The 16,911-nt window shown below is 51.2% G+C and overlaps 1 protein-coding gene across 16 annotated transcripts in view; it reads right to left on the bottom strand.

Annotated features, from left to right (window-relative positions):
- Lrsam1 (leucine rich repeat and sterile alpha motif containing 1) overlaps positions 1-16,911 on the bottom strand; it is a 36,440-nt gene that overhangs the window by 2,412 nt on the left and 17,117 nt on the right. For 12 of the 16 annotated variants that reach the window (XM_006497965.3, XM_006497967.3, XM_006497962.3 and 9 more), the window contains 10 exons: positions 14,177-14,247; positions 12,615-12,714; positions 11,171-11,258; positions 8,810-8,884; positions 7,542-7,622; positions 6,189-6,284; positions 4,465-4,563; positions 1,948-2,079; positions 1,026-1,107; positions 359-504 (listed from right to left, as the gene is read on the bottom strand). In XM_006497965.3, coding sequence (XP_006498028.1) covers positions 359-504; positions 1,026-1,107; positions 1,948-2,079; positions 4,465-4,563; positions 6,189-6,284; positions 7,542-7,622; positions 8,810-8,884; positions 11,171-11,258; positions 12,615-12,714; positions 14,177-14,247 — 970 coding nt within the window. Of the gene's footprint in view, positions 1-358; positions 505-1,025; positions 1,108-1,947; positions 2,080-4,464; positions 4,564-6,188; positions 6,285-7,541; positions 7,623-8,809; positions 8,885-11,170; positions 11,259-12,609; positions 12,715-14,176; positions 14,248-16,911 lie in introns of all 16 variants that reach the window. The other 4 variants (XM_006497968.3, NM_001379443.1, NM_001379442.1 and 1 more) reach the window with 2 other exon arrangements.

The following is a 16,911-nucleotide window of genomic DNA, read 5'->3' on the forward strand; positions in this document are numbered from 1 at the left end:
TCCATAGCCTCAGACTCACAGGGCTTTTGCCTTTTTCATCTCTCATTAAGTACGGCTGCAGGCATACCTGCCGTGCCCTGCCCCGGCTCCCTTAGCAACTGTGCAGGAGGGAGGACCTGTGCTTTAAGCACTGGTATGTTTACTTTTTGCAATAAGTGTTAATTTTGCAACAATCTTACAAAGGCCTGGCCGGGAAAACCATGTTCTTGGTGAGTCATGCCTGAGGAAATTTTCCCTAATATAGTTAATAAGCTGAGGGAAAAATCCTTCTCTGGGGAAAATGGACTCTAGACAATGTCAGCATTGCGCATATCTGGGTCATGGAACATGGGTCATTTTGGTGTCTCCCCACACTTACTTCACGTTCCAGGCACACAACACACTCTGAGGTCGGCATGTCCAGTTCAGCTGGGGGGGCGGACGGTCGCACTGACTCTTGGAGCTCCCGGGGAGCTGTGGGGGGCTCGAGGGCACCAAGGACCTCATTCTCGAGTGGTTTCAACTCTGAAGAAATCAGAGGGACAGGCTAAGCCATCCCCAGATGGTCCCAGTCTTAGCTTGTGTGAGTAATCGGGGGTGGGTGGAGGGGAGAGGGGGTGCCTCCGTCCATGAGCAGGGGAAGGATCTCCCTCTCGGCCTCATTAATTCTTCCGTGTCCATCTGTGAGATGGGAGCACCCAGCTACCACACACTCTGCTTGTGGAGCTCAGAGGTGAGAAAAACCTTAGAAGCCTGAGGCTCTGAGAGAGGACATCGCATGCCTAGAGCCGTATCGCCACCCAGTGGTGGAACTGCAGGACAGAGGCCCTGGGCTAGTGGCTGAGCTTCTTTACCAGGCTCCTCAGGAAACAGCATGGGTCCATCAGGTGATGGCAGAATGGGACCGCCCCAAGGCTGCCTCCTCAGTCCCCAGTCCTCCCCCAGCATAGCCCACACTGTGCCTACAGCTCTGCCTTGGAGCCAGTAGCCCCTAGACTGCTAAGTACAGCCTCTGAACAGCCCAGAAAAGAGCTTAGAGTCAGTACCTGGCTGGACCCTAGGCACAGCTAGCAGGTCCTGGGCTCTCCGTAGGATCTCATGTTGCAGGCCTGCTTCTGAGACGCCCACCTGTGGCCAAACAGGAAAAAGCAGACCAAGGGCTGAGGGCAAGGAGCCAGCTCTCCTCTACTAAGCTGTCATATGCTGTCCAGCCCATAGGACTGCCTCAGCCTCCACCTCCGGCACCTTCACTGGAAACAGGGAGGCCTGGACCTTGTGGTCAGTATGAGGCAAGGTAGAACCACAGCCCTGCAGGTGGCTCAATCGGGCCTCTGTGGCAGAGGGGAGAACTGAGCCCCCAAAGGAAACCTGTGACATGTGTGTTTACTGAATGCTTTCCTGACACTACTGTCACTGTGCCTGGTGACCTTAGGACAGAGAGCTACTGAAACTCCTCTGCTGAGAAGTAGCAGGGTCAGAGCCTTCTAGCCGACACCCCAGAGCCTGGGCGCATAGCCCAGAACCCTGCATCTATCCGAAGGTCATCAGGAACTGCCCCCAAGCATGGGCCCTGCACTGTCCTGGATGAGGCAGGACAACAGAACGGATGAGAGCAGGGACCCTGAGGCCAGACCACTCAGAGTCAAGTTCCCGGTTCATGGGCTGCCGTGAGACACTAAGAATGATGCCAGGCATGTATACGTCCCAGGGAGGTGCCGGTGGATTAACTCCACAAAAGGAGCTCATGTTGTGTTCAGGACGTAGCTATAACTGTGTGACACCATTGCACAGGCTGAGGGCAAAGGTGAGCAGAGGCAATGGGGCAGCGGTTCTGGCCATGAGAAGCTCGAGTCACCTGACCTGGACAGACCTTGACTCACTACAAACTGAACAAATATACCCCCTTTGTGACAGTGAGTCCAGGCACACTGGGCCTTCCTGACTTCCCCCAAGACAATGGCTGCCCACCTTAGCCAGATCTCCGGGGCTCATTCGGCTCAGCATGTCCAGTGAGATGCGGTGGTGGGCGAAGAGGGGCAGGTAGTGCTCTGCAGAAAGCTCCACCAGCAGGGCCACCAGCCGTCGCTCCATGCCTTCTTCCTGCAGGATGGCCCCATGGGGAAGGCCAAGGGTGTTAGAGTGGAGGGAACCAAAGATACACTGGTTTCAAGATGGGACTGTCAGAGTGCATGACACACAAGCGTGCTTGGGCTCTTCCCCACCGAAGGGTGTGTGCTAAGTGTATGGAGATCCACCCACAGGGAGCTCACTGCTGTTCTACACTTGAAATAGTCACGTAAACATGCAGCTCCGGAGGGAGCTGGCTGAAGAAGCCGGGTGGGCCACACACCGGGCACAGGCAGGTACTGAGAACAACGGGGAGAGGCGTGGCCATGGGCTGGAAGCTCTCGGTCAGTACAGAGGAGAGAAAAACAAGCTACCAGAATGGTGTGAGTGAGGCTCAGTGGCCGAGAAGACCCAGGGTGGATTCGTAGCAGCCACAGCATGTAGCTCACAACTCTCTAACTCCAGTTCCAGGGGGCCTGAGGCCCTCTGGGCTAGAGACTACCTGTATCCACATGGCATACATAGATTTACATTAAGTAAAAACTAAATCTAGGCTAGGCTTAGTGGCACAAGACTTTAGTCCCAGCACTCAGGAGGCAGAGGCAAGTGGATCTCTGTGAGTCTGTAGACCTACAGGGTGAGCTCCAGGACAGCCGGGACCTTTCTTAACTGTTTTGTTGTTGTGAGCCTGATGCTCCTCAAAAATAAAATACAACAAAGATGGCTCAGCGGTTAAGAGCACTGACTGCTCTTCTGAAGATCCTGAGTTCAATTCCCAGCAACCACATGGTGGCTCACAACCATCTGTAATGGGATCTGACTCCCTCTTCTGGTGTGTGTGAAGACAGTTACAGTGTACTTACATATAATAAATCTTTTTTTTTTTTTTTCTTTTCGAGACATGGTTTCTCTGTATAGCCCTGGCTATCCTGGAACTTAATTTGTAGACCAGGTTGGCCTCGAACTCAGAAATCCACCTGCCTCTGCCTCCCAAGTGCTGGGATTAAAGGCATGTGCCTTCACGCCCGGCCTTAATAAATCTTTTTTTAAAAAGTATTTATAGAATGAGTCAATTTTTACTAAAAATTTAAGCCGCAAAACCAGACATAGTTGTCCAGGCTATCCCCTAGGACTGGACGTGGGTTTATCCCTGGAGCTCACTGACCAGCCGATGTACCTGAACTAACGAGTCTCAGGCTCACTGAGGGATCCTGCCTCAAAACAACAACAAAGCAATAAATGAATGATAAAGGTGAAGAACTGGAGAGAGGGCTCAGTGGTGAGAGCACTAATACTCTTTCAGAAGACCCGGTTTGATTTCCAGCACCAGCATCGTGGCTCCTGTCCTATAACTCCAGCCCCACGAGCTAATCCATGAGCCAATCCCTCTTCTGATCTCCATGGGTACCAGGTGTACAAGCTGCAGACACACAAGCAGGCAAAACACTCACACACATAAAATAATAAAAGACAGCGACTGTGAAAACGCTTCCAGTCACTGCATGTACACCTACACACACCTGCAGACACCTGTACACCTGCACACACCTGCACACATCGTACACTTACTGCAACATGCACACACACACCAGGCATACACATAAAATACAAACGTAAGCCAGGCATGGTGGCACACTCCTGTCACTCTAGCCCTCAGAAGGCTGAAACAGGAGGATGGCATGTTCGCAAACAGCCTGGGCTGTAAAGTGAGATTGTCTCATAAAAATCCCAAACCAAGCTGTCCACGGTGCACATTTTAGTCCCAGCACTTAGAAGTTGGAGACATGTGGACCTCTGTGAGTTCCAGTCCAGCCTGATCTACATGTTGAGTTCTAGGCCAGCCAGTGATACACAGTGAGACCCTGTCTCACAAAAAGAAAGCAAACAAACAAAAACATTGTGTGTGTTAGGCCAGGTGTGTTGGAGCACAGCTTTAATCCCCGCAGGCAGAGGCAGGGGCATCTCTGTGAGTTCCAGGCCAGCCAGAGCTACACAGGGAGATCTTGTCTCAAAAACAAAACCACAGCTGGGCAGTGGTGGTGCATGCCTTTAATCCCAGCACTTGGGAGGCAGAGACAGGCAGATTTCTGAGTTCGAGGCCAGACTGGTCTACAGAGTGAATTCTAGGACAGCCAGGGCTATACAGAGAAACCCTGTCTCAAAAAACAAAACAAAACAAAAACAAAAAAAACAAAACCACACCTGCGCATGCGTGTTGAGTGCATGAGCCCAAAGGGAGCACAGCTGCAGCTGCCCCGCCCACCTGCTCAGCAGAGGCCAATGTCTGCCTCCTCTCTCATCAGAGTACTCACTCGCTTTCCCTGCAGGGAGCTGGCACACTGGAGTGGGGCTGGGCTGAGGTGCCTTTGGAAAGAGCCCCTCTAAGCTCCTGGGCCAGATGAGTACCACGGTCCTTACCTGCAGTTTCAAGGACAAAGGCTTCTGGTTTAAAAGCCGTTGGTACTGGATGAGCCAGTAATTTTCCTGCTTCGTTTCGCTCTTGGCCTCTAATTCCGCCTGCCAAGAACAGAAGCTACTGGTTAGCTTCTGGTCAGGAAACAGAGACCACCAGACCACGGGGTTTCCTACTATGCTCCTGTGAGTACATGACTTTTCGCTGTCCTTGATTTAAGCCACAGAGCAAAAGCTGGAAGCCCAGCTGTGCCCAACAACAGGGAGTGGGCATGGGGAAGGGCAAGGAGCTGCGAAGGCCACACATGTGGCACCAGGAGCCTGCTCCTGGCTTCCCGCACTAGGTCCCACATTCTGCTACTACCTCTGAGAGGGACTCCTTTTGGTCCATTTGTGGGACAGCAAAGTCTTGCTAGCCACCTCTGTCCCCAACAAGGGCATGCCTACTTTTGGATGCCAGGCAGGTGGCTACAGGACCCCCAGGACTTCTTAGAGAGGTTGTTTTGCTGGATAAGGCTGACACTCCAATGGCAGAGAGGTCTCCACTCTGCCGTGTGGGGAATGTTCGTAAAGGGTTGTTCTGGGTGGGCGATACCCCAGGTGCCAGGATGAGACAGTGAGCTAGTGATTTTGAGTAATGATCACCATAGCAACCATTGCTGTGGGCCACACTGGGTCCTTTAATGGTTCCTCCTGAGAGAGCCAAGAACTCTGCTTTTCTTCCTTACATTTGTATATTACACTAACGCATTGTGCATGCACTCCACCCCAGTAACACATGTGTCAAAGTCAGAGGGCGACTTCGGGGAATTGGTTCTCTCCTTCCACCACGTGGGTGCCCAGTAGGGACTCGGCTCACTGGGCTTGGCAACAAGTGCTCTCACCGCTGAGCTGTCCTGTCTCTGCATCCTTACTCTTCTGGAACAGGGTCTCGCTATGTCCCTGCACTGACCTGGAAATCACCATCTTCCCCCATTAGCCCCTGAGGGGCTGGGATTGCAGTGTAGCTCTGTGCCAGCAGATTTCCTTCTGTGACCATGGTCCTGCCTGTATGCTAGCCTGGGGCTTCCTCCCTTAGCCTGCTGAGGGCACGGGCAGCAGGCACACACTACTGAGGCGCCATGGGGGCCAGGTCACTTTGGATGGGCTGTGTGTGCTCCGCAGAAGCCGGCCTCACTCACTCTTCTCAACTGGCCTGGGGGGACCTTTGAGACAGTCACAGATAGCAGTGATTCCATCTTTCCAGCCCTGGCCCTCAGTGTGTAGGCACCAGACACTCAAGTGTCTGGAGCAACGTTAGTAAGTGGGGCCCAGCCCACCTGATGTACATCAGAGTAAAAACAACTAGCCACAGAGAAGGGTTAGGCCACTCCTGCTAAAAGTGCTGGTCTGCTCGCAGCACGGCACGTCCTGTCCTGGAGAGCCCAGTCCTGAGGCCCGGGGAGCGCCGTGCGCAGAGGCTAACATCTGCTGTGCGTTCATTACAGTGTGTCTTGGATACTGGAGATGCTGTGCTGTCTCAGCTCTGGTGCTGCGACTTCCCCACAGGATGGACCGTTGAGTGAAAGTAAATGCTCTCTCTTATAACAAGGGTGCACAAGAAACTAAAGCATCTGCCAAGTGGCGCTGTCCCTTGCCCTTTACGCTCCCCTTTGGTGAGCTACAATGGGACAAGCGTTTGAAAAGCAGTGAGCATGTCCAGGCGTGCACACAGAAGCCCACGGACATACCAGGATGCCATGGAGTTCCTCTTCCCGCTGCTTCTTCTCTTTCAGGAGCTGCTGGAGCAGGTTGCTGAGTGCCCAGCGCTGCTCTGAGACCATCTCCTGTAACACAGGATCCGACCTGAGGCCACCGTGAGCCCTCAGCGCTCCCCACCATGCAGCCCCACATCGCCTGAAAGCCCCACTGACTAACGCCTCAAGGCTGAGTTGAGGGACAGAGCCCAAAGGCACCCCTACTCTACTATGCCACCCACTTCCTCCCAAGCCGTCAACCCTCTTCTTTGTGGCTTCAGGCCAGGATGGGCCTCTAGGGATGGTGAGCACAAATGGTGAGAAACGGTGAACAAAAGAAACAAGTCATGGGTCTGGACGGACCACAGTACACGGAGGAAGCAAACGGTGAGGAGGGTGCCACGTACAGATGAGGGGGCTGCCACACAGGGAGACACATGCAAACCGCCCTGTGTGTGTGGCCACACACTTATCCTCTTGTCTCTGGAACCCATGGTGGTCCTAACAGGGAGAGGCCTGTGGCTTGAATGGGCTGGGACCAACATGGCAGCAGCTTCCTTGGGGAAGCCAGTTCCTCATCTATAGGAACCATCAGATGCCACCAAGAACACTCTAATTGGCTGATGGTACAGGCTAGCCATGAACAGTGGAAAGAGAGGCCCAGGAGTGACTCGTCTAAGGCCACCTAGCAACCTGGGTAGGCCTAGGGGCAGCAGCACTCTCAGTACTGGAAGGCCATGGGTCAACTCAGACTTGCCCTGGGCATAAACAGTGACAGTGACAGGTGAGAACACTCAGAAGCCTGGCACAAGCACATATCCACTGCCATCCTACCTTGTCCCTGTGTACGTCTATCCACATATCCACTGCCATCCTACCTTGTCCCTGTATACGTCTATCCACATATCCACGTGCCATCCTACCTTGTCCCTGTGTACGTCTGGGCAGACTGAGGGTCAGGGAAGGGAGAAGGGTACCCGCTTTTTTCCATGTGCCAACCTGTACTGCCCTCGGGGTCTGTGAGCTCACATGCCCTTGGGACACCAGAACTCCCTCCACAGGAAATGTCAGCCCAGAGAGGAGGACCCAAAGCCCACCTGACCACACAGCCACCAGCCCAGTCAGGGGAATGCAGAGATGGTGATGGCCCAGCGGGCCCGGCAATGAAACCCTCCTTCCTCTGACCCTCTCGCCCAGCACAAAGCTAGCTTTGCCCATGGACCACATCTGTTCTAATGGGGCAGGACTGGCTCTCTGTCTGCTGGAGAAGCCTGGGTCTGCAGCTGAAGATCAGCCGCCCTGGGTTCGGGAGTGGAATGAGGGTGTCTGGCTGGGAGCCTCACATACCTGAAGCGTCTCTGTGTCCAGGGACTTCCTCTTTAACTCCAGCTGTGTCAGCTGCAGTAACTCAGTTTCTATTAGCCTAATCTAAACAGAAGACGAAACAGGGACGTTGATTCACAATCACCACGGATCCCTTATGTGCCGCCGCTTGGCTAAGCAGGGACTCAGAAACCTGTCAGGAGGCTGGGCAGCCCTGGACAGAGGGGAACCTGTGAGTCTTGGGACCTCACTGAAGAGAGTGAAAACAAGCTACCACGGGGCCGGAGGACAACAAAATGATCCAATGACGAGCCTCAGTTATGTGTTGATCACCTACTATGTGCTAGGCTGGGCTGCAGCAGCAGCTCCCTGGCTCTTGGGGTGTAACTGCCTTAGTTACAAGGACAAGGAAATGGACGCTTAGTGTCGTTAGTTTGCCAAAGAGTAGGTAACTGAGAGATCGTTTGTCTGGAATATCCCAACTCAGGGTCTGAAACGGAACAGGGTCATTGAGAATATCTGGGGTCACCACAGGCTCACAGTCAGTGACTTCTCTACCCCATGCCAGCCAAGGACCCTGTGGCCTCTCGCAACCCTGAGTATCTGACGCCACCAACCCCTCCCTGGTCAGAGGAATGAGCTTCATGTCTGGCAATGTGGGATTGAAATTAAAGAGGGAGGTTTAAAAAATTAAGTTTGTTAAAGTCAAACAAGAAAAGAAAGGAAAAGAAAAGAGAGCATGCAAAAATGTGGGTACAGTGTGTGAATCCACAGCGACGTGTGTTCCCATAGCCTGACAGCTTGCAGCGCCTCTGGTCCCAGCCCCCCTCCACCCAGCAGGGGCCCCGCCCAAGGCTACTCCATGGATGGGAGGGTGGTCTCCTCCTCCCAGGCCAGGGTCCATCCTTAGAGGTCTTAGGACCTGGCTTCCCAATCAATTGGGAATTCCAACCCACCCCAAGAAGCCATGTGTCCATCAGTGATATTGAGCTGACGCAGGCACTGGAGTCTGAGCCGGCAAGTTTCCCAGAGAGTCCTGTAAGCGCTGCCCTTCCTCCAGCCAGGCATTAGGGAAACACACTGCACTTGCCCAGCAGGCTTCTGGCCAGGCTCTGGGATGAAGCCACCACCTTCAGTGCTGTTCAAGGCACAACCCATCAGCCCCATTGTGGAATGTTGAGGAAAAGGAGGTCTCCAAAGTGGTAAGCCATGGGTTCGAGTTTTAATAACTGTTACCCCGTGAGCCAGATCTGCAAGCAGGAGCAGGACGAGGTGGCCCGGCCAGCACTCACCTGGTTCCTGATCTGCCGATGCATCAGGTCCTTCTTCACCTGGAGAGCCTCGAAGGCAGCCTTCTGCATTACACTCTGCAAGAGACAACGCATACACTGCTTAGATGGCCATGCTCCCTGGCTCTTACAAGGGTGCTCATGCCAGCCACGGGGAAGCCACATCTGCCTAAAAAAATACCTTAGAGTATGATTTTACAGTTCTCAGGTGGACAGAAAAATAACTGTTCTCTCTCTTTCCTTTCTTTTCTTTCTTTCTTTTTTTTTTTTTTTTTTTATAAATTTACTTTATTTATATGAGTATACTGTAGCTATTTTCAGACACATGAGAAGAGGGCATTGGAACCAATTACAGATGGTTGTGAGCCACCATGTGGTGGCTGGGAATTGAACTCAGAAACTCTGAAAGAGCAGTCAGTGCTCTTAACCGCTGAGCCATCTCTCTAGCCCTCTCTTTTCTTTCAATGCAGGGTCTATGTAGCTCAAGTTAGTTTTGAATCAAAGCAATCCTCTTGCCTCAACTTCCTGGGTGCTGGAATTATAGGCCTGTGCCACCACACACAGCTGGAGAAGCAACTTTTTATCTTATACATTTAAAATAAAAAACAAAACAAAACAGAGGTTGGGAAGTGGAGGTTCTGAGGTCAAATAGCTGATCAGAATCCGAATCTGTGTGATGTTGCCTGACATTCAGAAAGAGGAGAAGAGCACCAGGAACCACAGGTGGGAAAAGGACAGCCCCAAACACCAGGGACAGAAGGACACAGGGGGCCTCCAGTCCTGGGTCCTCCATGGGGGAAGGATAATCCACAGTCTTATCCACTTATGACCTCCCCACCCCCATGGTACTAGAGATTGAGTCCCTGAGAGAAGTCTGCTCAGCTAAGAAAGTGCTCATATTAAACAAGAACTGATACCCATTCCACACAAGATACTAGACTTTTTGTTTGTTTTTCAAGACAGGGTTTCTCTGTATAGCTCTGGCTGTCCTGGAACTCACTCTGTAGACCAGGCTAGCCTCAAACTTAGAAATCCACCTGCCTCTGCCTCCCAAGTGCTGGGATTAAAGGCGTGCACCACCACTGCCTGGCTGGAAAGAAAGATTTTGAAAAAACAAAAATCACAGAAATGTCTGACTTGGAAATTTCAGTAAACCAACACACATCCTGTCACCTGGATGCCTGGTGACTAATGTATACAAATATACCATGTACATACACTCCTAAATTAATTAATTAAAAACCTAAAACAGTGGCCCACACCTTTAATCCTATATGTGAATACATATACAATATATATCAATACATTGGCACGCATATTTCATGTAATGTATTTATGAGTGAAAAGAAGGAGCCGAAGGGGACCAGGAAGGCTGCGCTGGCAGGAGTGAATGCCTGACATCCCTGTGTCAGTGGCCACGGGAAGTCAGACCCACCATCTCCCGAGGGCGGCCACCATGCTCTCTGCTTCTTTTTTCCCCTTGCTTTATTTACTTACTTATTTTTTAGGACAGGGTCTCTCTCAGTCTCCCTGGCTGTCCTGGAACTTACTTTGTAGACCAGGCTGGCCCCAAACTCAAGAGATCTTCCTGTCTCTGCCTCTCTAGTGCTGGAATTAATGGGGTGCACCACAACACACAGACTTTCTTGTTTATTTTTTTGAGGTGAGGTGGTCTCATGCAGCCCAGGGTGGCTTCCCTATGTAGCTGCAGGTCAAGGGTGACTTTCATTTCCAGGCCTCCAGAAGCCGCCTCCCACATGGTAAGATTACAGGTGTGCATTACTCACCCTTTTATGTGGTGCTGGGGATGGAACTGGGTCTTTGGGAATCTGGGAAATCCCTCTAACCACCAAGCCACCTCTCTGGCCTTGAACAGTGCATTCTAGAACAGGTGGCATGCCTGCTTCTGCTGCCCATTTCACAGATGAGGAACTGGTGACAAATGCTAAATCTACCCAGATCCCCAGCCAGCCCTTAGCCACAGGCAGGTGCCCTCTCTGAGAAACAGGGTCCTTGGTCCCAGAGGTAAATCATATCAGCTTGGGAGAGGGGAGGAGCCAGAAAGGGACGTGGAAAAGCCTGGGAAAGCCGGCTGAGCAGGGCTGGGATGACCCATAGGCAAAGGCCGTGACAAGCACAGGAAGAACCAAGGGCTAGCTTCAGGGAAAGCCTAAGGGAGTGCGGTGGGGCCTTGCTTGGTGCATCTCAGGCTCCACATGGCACCTGCAGAGTCTCAGCAAAGGAGAAAGCTGCAGAGAGCAGCAGTGTGTGTGACAGACAAGAGACAGATGCCCCGCAGGCTCCCTGAGCAGGACGCCTGGAGTCCTACAGAAGGGTGCAGTCAGGCCCCAGGCAAAGGCTCACCTCCTGAAGGATCTGGCTGATGGCTTTGTTCTGATCCATCTGCTGCCAAGACAGAATCTGCTGGAACCGCTTGTCCATTTCAGCCATGCTGCCAGAAAAAAAAAAAAAACAGCACAGTTACTCACTGCATATTTCTTGAGCACCTACTGTGTGCTGGGCACCTACTGTGTGCTGGGCACCTTAGAGGAGACAGAGATAAACAACCACTCAACATTCCTGACAGGGCATCAAGGACGAGGATGTCAAGGAGGGTGGCAGAGCTTCCATTTGGCAGAGTCACCGGGCCTTGAGTCCAACCCTCCACTGGACCTTCTTCACTACACCCCCTGCGGTGGATGCTGGGCTCCTCCCTAACCACAGCACCTTGGAGAGTCACACAGCTTCTGGAATGTTCCTACTAGCATTTCCTCACTGGCCGTACTCTTTGTATAGCCCTACAACACGGTTGGTAATTATGGCACAGAACCTGTAACCTCAGGCTGCCAACATCAGCACAGTCTTAGCTTTAAGTTACTTTCACATTACCTTAAACTTTTTTTTCTTTTATTGGCTGGGCGATAGTGGTGCACACCTTTAATCCCAACATCTCTAAATTAGAGGCCAGCCTGGTCTACAGAGTGAGTTTCAGGACAGCTAGGGCTACAAAGAAAAACCCTGTCTTGAAAAACAAACAAACAAACAAACAAAAATTTTTAAATGACTTTAAAAATTTTTATTTTATATGCATGGGTATTTCGCCTACATATAATGTAAGTTCGTTATATGTGTGTAGTGCCCATGGAAACCAGAAGAGGGCACCAGATCACTTCAAACTGGAGTTCATGTGGGTGTTACCAAATGAACCCATTTACAGAAGCAGCCAGTGCTTTTAACAGCTGAGCCATCTCTGCAGGAGGGTGGGGAGGGAGGAGGGTGCGGTGCTGGAAAGCAGGCAAGTACTCGCACTTGCTCGCTTGAGTTCTAAGGCAGGGTCTCAGTAGCTCAGGTGCTGAATTCACTCTCTGGTTTGCTCTGGAACTCCCCATTTCCCGGCCTCTACTTACCAAGTGCTAGTATTACAAGCCTGAGCACCAAGCCAGCAAAGATTTTACTTTCTTGTTAGTTTTTGTTTGTTTGTTTGTTTGTGACCATGCCCCCGCCCCGTCCCCAACTTCAGCTTTGATGTAGAGCGGGACAGATAACACTTCCATCCCCATACTCAGGCCAGCACTTGGCACACAGGTGGGCTTGGAGGTAGAGGCCACCCTCACTTTATCACTGTCTGACCCTGACTCATGAGTCTGGATGGAAGAATCCGGAGGCTGGCCGTCCATCACCTGTCCCTGGTAATCTGTCCAAACCCGGGACGGCCCAGGGAGTTCAGTGTCCAGCTCTCGCTCCCGTCTCGGGACCCCAGCCAACACCCTCGGAGCCCTCACCTGGGAACACACATTCCTTACCTTACCTGGAACAGGCCTGCTGCGCCAGGCTCTGCCTCTGAGACTCATAGGCCATCTGGATGAGCCGGCTCTTACAGCTCTCCGTCAGCATCTGCTGCATGGCGGCTGTGGAGAGAAGGCTGTGAGCCGCTGAGAAAAGGCTAGGGATCCCGGGTAAGGCCAAAGGGGTCACCTGCTTACTGGTGGACAGTTATCCTAAACAAAGTCCCCCCGCCCCCCTTTCCTTCCATCACTGCTAGATAGCCCAGCCTGGCCTTGAACTCTCAATCCTCCTGTCCCAGCATCCTGAGTTCCGTGATTGCAGATGAGTATCAGCACCCAGCTCTAAAAAATACCTACATTGCTGGGCCGTGCTGGCGCATGTCTGTAGTCCCAGTACTCAGGAGACAGAGGCAGGAGAATCTCTGAGTTTGAGGCTTGTGCACCCTGTACATGCAGAGCCTGGGGAGGCCAGATGATGGCACTGCATCCCCTGGGACTGGAGTTACAGATGTCCTGAGCCACCATAAGGTTCTGGGATTAGAATCCAGGTCCTTTGGAAGAGCAGTAACTACTGAGCCAGCTCTCTAGTTTTTTGGTAGATTTATTAGAGCAGTAAGGGGATGGGGGTCAAGGCGGGGGTGGGGGGGAGCTAGAGAGATGGCTCAGCAGTTAAGAGTACAGATTGCTCTTCAAGCGGTCCTGAGTTCAATTTCCAGCAACCACAGGGTGGCTCACAACCATCTGTAATGGGATGCAATGCCCTTTTCCAGTATGTCGGTGTGTCGGAAAACATTAACAGTATACTCATATAAATAAAATAAATAAATCTTTAAAAATAGAGAGAGCAGTTCAGGGCCGGGAGTGGCTCAGTGGCCGTGTACTTGCCCAGCCTGTGCAAGGCCTGTTCAATCAAAGCAAAGCACCCAGGAAGTGTGACAGGCTTAGAAACTCAAACCCCTGGATGTGGGTCCTGCCTCTGTGGAATTAACCTAATAAACACCATTCGGTGACTTTCACAGCTGTTCCTTAACTGTGACCTTGAACAGAGCTGTCAGTGGGCTGAGCCCTCTGTAGGTGTGGTGAACACCTGTGTGTCAAGTGTCTGGCTCTGTCTGAAAGCCCTTCCAGGACAAAGGCCCCAAAGATAAGGAGAGCCCATCTCCATTTTAACTAAGGGCAAGCTCAGCTTCAGAGACCCTCCTCAGCTCCCGGCTGCAGGCTCTCAGACCTGTCTGGGGCAGGTGCCACTGGTGGGTACATGTGGAGCTCAGGACCACACTGGGCACACCAGGAAGGGGAAGTCTGCCCAGGAGCCAAGTGAGCTGATGCCAGCTCTCGGTGACAGGTTTGTGACATGCCCAGGCTTGACCCCTGGGATCCTCCTGAAGGTCCCATGTTTTCCCTGTGTAGTTTCCCCCACTCTATAGACAGAAAATTCGAGACTCAGAATCCAAGCTTGGCTGACCCTGGGGCCTGAGCTCCAGGACAGACTTGGCTGCCCTTCCACAGAGTGGACACTCAGTACCCTGCCCGGGTAACAGAGAGGCTACCTGAAAGCTCTGTCCAGAAATCTCCCACAACTCACCGGCGATCTCACGCTGCCTGAGGTTCTCTGTCTCCTCCTGGGTGATGGACATCAACTGCTCCATTCTTATTCTGGAGAAAAAGCAAAAGCAAAACGCATCCACTCATTCTTCAAATACATTTCAACAAGAATCTCACCAGAGCCAGGCTGTGATGGTGCACACCTTCAATCCCAGCACTTGGGAGACAGACACAAGTAGATGTCTGTGAGTTCAAGGCCAGCAGTTCTAAGACAGCCAGGGCTACACAGAGAAGCCCTGTCTTGAAAAATAAAATAATGAAAATAAAGTCCATGTATGGTACATAAACAGACATTGGCCTAAAAGCAGCTCAAACAGGCTTTTATTCATCCGAGGAGGGTCTATCATGTAGCCCTGACTGCTGCCTTTGCCTTCAGAGTACAAACAAGGTTTTAAAACTGATTATGGGTATGGGTCTTCTGCCTACGTGAATATCTATTCTCCACATTTGTGCCTGGGGCCACAGAAGCCAGAAGGCATCACACCCCTTGGAACCGGAGTTATAGCTGGTTGTGAGCCACCATGTGGGTGCTAGGGATTGAACCAGGTCCTCTGGAAGAGCAGCCAGTGTTCTCATCTACTGAGCCATTTCTCCAGCCCCTATAAACACGGTTTTTGGCATAAAACTCATCTATGACATAAGAAGTGGACACATTTAAAGGTAACTTTGCATACATGCACGCACGCTGAAACTTTGCATATACACATGCACGCTGAAACTTTGCATACATACACCCACAAACGCTGTAATGTGCTGTTTTGCATTCACCAGAATTGGCCTGATCGATTAGTGCCTTGTTCCTGGGTGTGACTTAGTTCAAGGCCTGGAGTCTCTCAGAGGCTCCACTTGCTGCTACTGATACGAGATTGTCCTCTGAGCCGGTCTAGCCCAGCACCAGATATGGTCTGTCAGGAAGGCTTGAATGGATGGCAGCACCAGTTACTGCTCAGCTGCGCCTCAACAGCCACACAACAGGATTGGACTAGGCAGACCCCAGGGAGGACTCTCAAGATCTTCCTAGGTGGTGAGGGCTAAGATGACTGGGGGAGGGGAGGTTCCCAGGATAGCTCAGAAATACCATTATCGTGGTGCCCAGGAGAATCAGGAGAGACACAGCAGACACCTTGGGAAGGAACAGGCCAAGGTGCCCTTCCTACCATCGTTTTGTTTGTTTGTTTCTCCTTCCTTCCTGTCTTTTAAAAATTCATTTTTCATTTGTTTTTTTGGACAGGCCTCACTACGTTAGCCTGGAACTTCCCATGTAGACCAGGCTGGTCTTGAGCTTGGGATTGTCTTGATTGCTTGGGTTATAGACATGCCCCACCATGCTCAGTCTTACCTTGTGTGTGTGTGTGTATACATATGTGCATATATGTGTATGTGTGTGTGTGTGCGCGAGTATACGTGTTTGCAGAGGCCGTGGGTCAATGCTACACGTCTCCCTCTCTCTCTGTCCATATGATTTTTTGAGACAGGATTTCTCATTGAACCTGGAGCTTCAATAGGTCAGCTGGCCAGTGAGCCTCAGATTCCTGTCTCTGTCCCTCATCCTGCAATTACAGGCATGCACTGCCATGCTTGAGTTTATGTGGATGCTAGGCTAGGTCTGAACTCATCTCATGCCTGTGTCCTCATCTCATGCAAGCTCTTTACTGAGCCTTCTCTCAGGCCCTTTCTGGTACAGAATGGAGCGGGACTTCTATACTGTGCAATAGAAGCTGGCTTTGAACTCCCTATCCCTCCAAACTCCTGCTTCTGCTTCCCTGATGCGAGAATGACAGCTGTGTGCCAGCCTGACCTACTCTCCCTTAGGACAAATGTGTTCTGTCTCAAAGTAGCCAACTTGGTAAATACCCACGACAAAGAGAAAAGGCAAGGGCCACAACTGTACTTCCTGTCTGTCACAGTGCCCAGTGGTAACCCTGGGATGGGTCCCTCTGCTTTCCACATGCAAAACATCTGAAGAGTGAGTGAGGAGGCTGCTTAAATTCTTGCCCTTCTAGCAATGGAGTGGTGTGGTCAGTCCTGTGTATCTGTGGGTTCTCTGTCTGCTGATTAACAATACTTGGAAAAACCCTGTGTCTGTATTGGTGTGAGCATATTTCCCCTAGTAGAGCAGAGCTGCTATTTGTGTTTGTATCGTATCGTATCGTATCGTATCGTATCGTATCGTATCGTATCGTATCGTACCGGGTTTTACAGGGCTCTGGAGAGGGTTTAGAGCAGACAGGGGCTGTGTGAGGCTCTAGGCAAATACTTCACATACCTGAGGGACTTGAGCAGCTATTGCTCTGTTGCTTGGGGGACAAAAGTATCACATTCTTTTTTTTACAGACATGAATTTTAAAAAATTTCATTCATTTATTTTTGGTTTACAACAAGGTCTCTCTATGCAGCTCTGGCTGTCCTGGAATTCACTATGTAGACCAGGTTGGCCTTGAACTCACAGAGATCCAATTGCCTCTGTCTCCTTTGTGCTGGGATTAAAGGGATACACAACCACATCTGGACTAATTTTTAAAAATGTTTTTATACCTGAAGTACAGATAGTCATTACACATCCAGCTTTCTTCCTTCATATTTTTGAGTTTTTTTCACAAGTGTATATATATTTTAGGAAACTCAAAAAGAATCACTATTAGTTAGATGCCAAGAGGTGACCCTATCCTAGAGCATTAGGGTGATTGCCCAGCACAAGCTGGAAGGGCCTACGGC

Source organism: Mus musculus, chromosome 2, assembly GCF_000001635.26.
Source record: "Mus musculus strain C57BL/6J chromosome 2, GRCm38.p6 C57BL/6J".
Classification (NCBI taxonomy): Eukaryota; Metazoa; Chordata; class Mammalia; order Rodentia; family Muridae; genus Mus; species Mus musculus.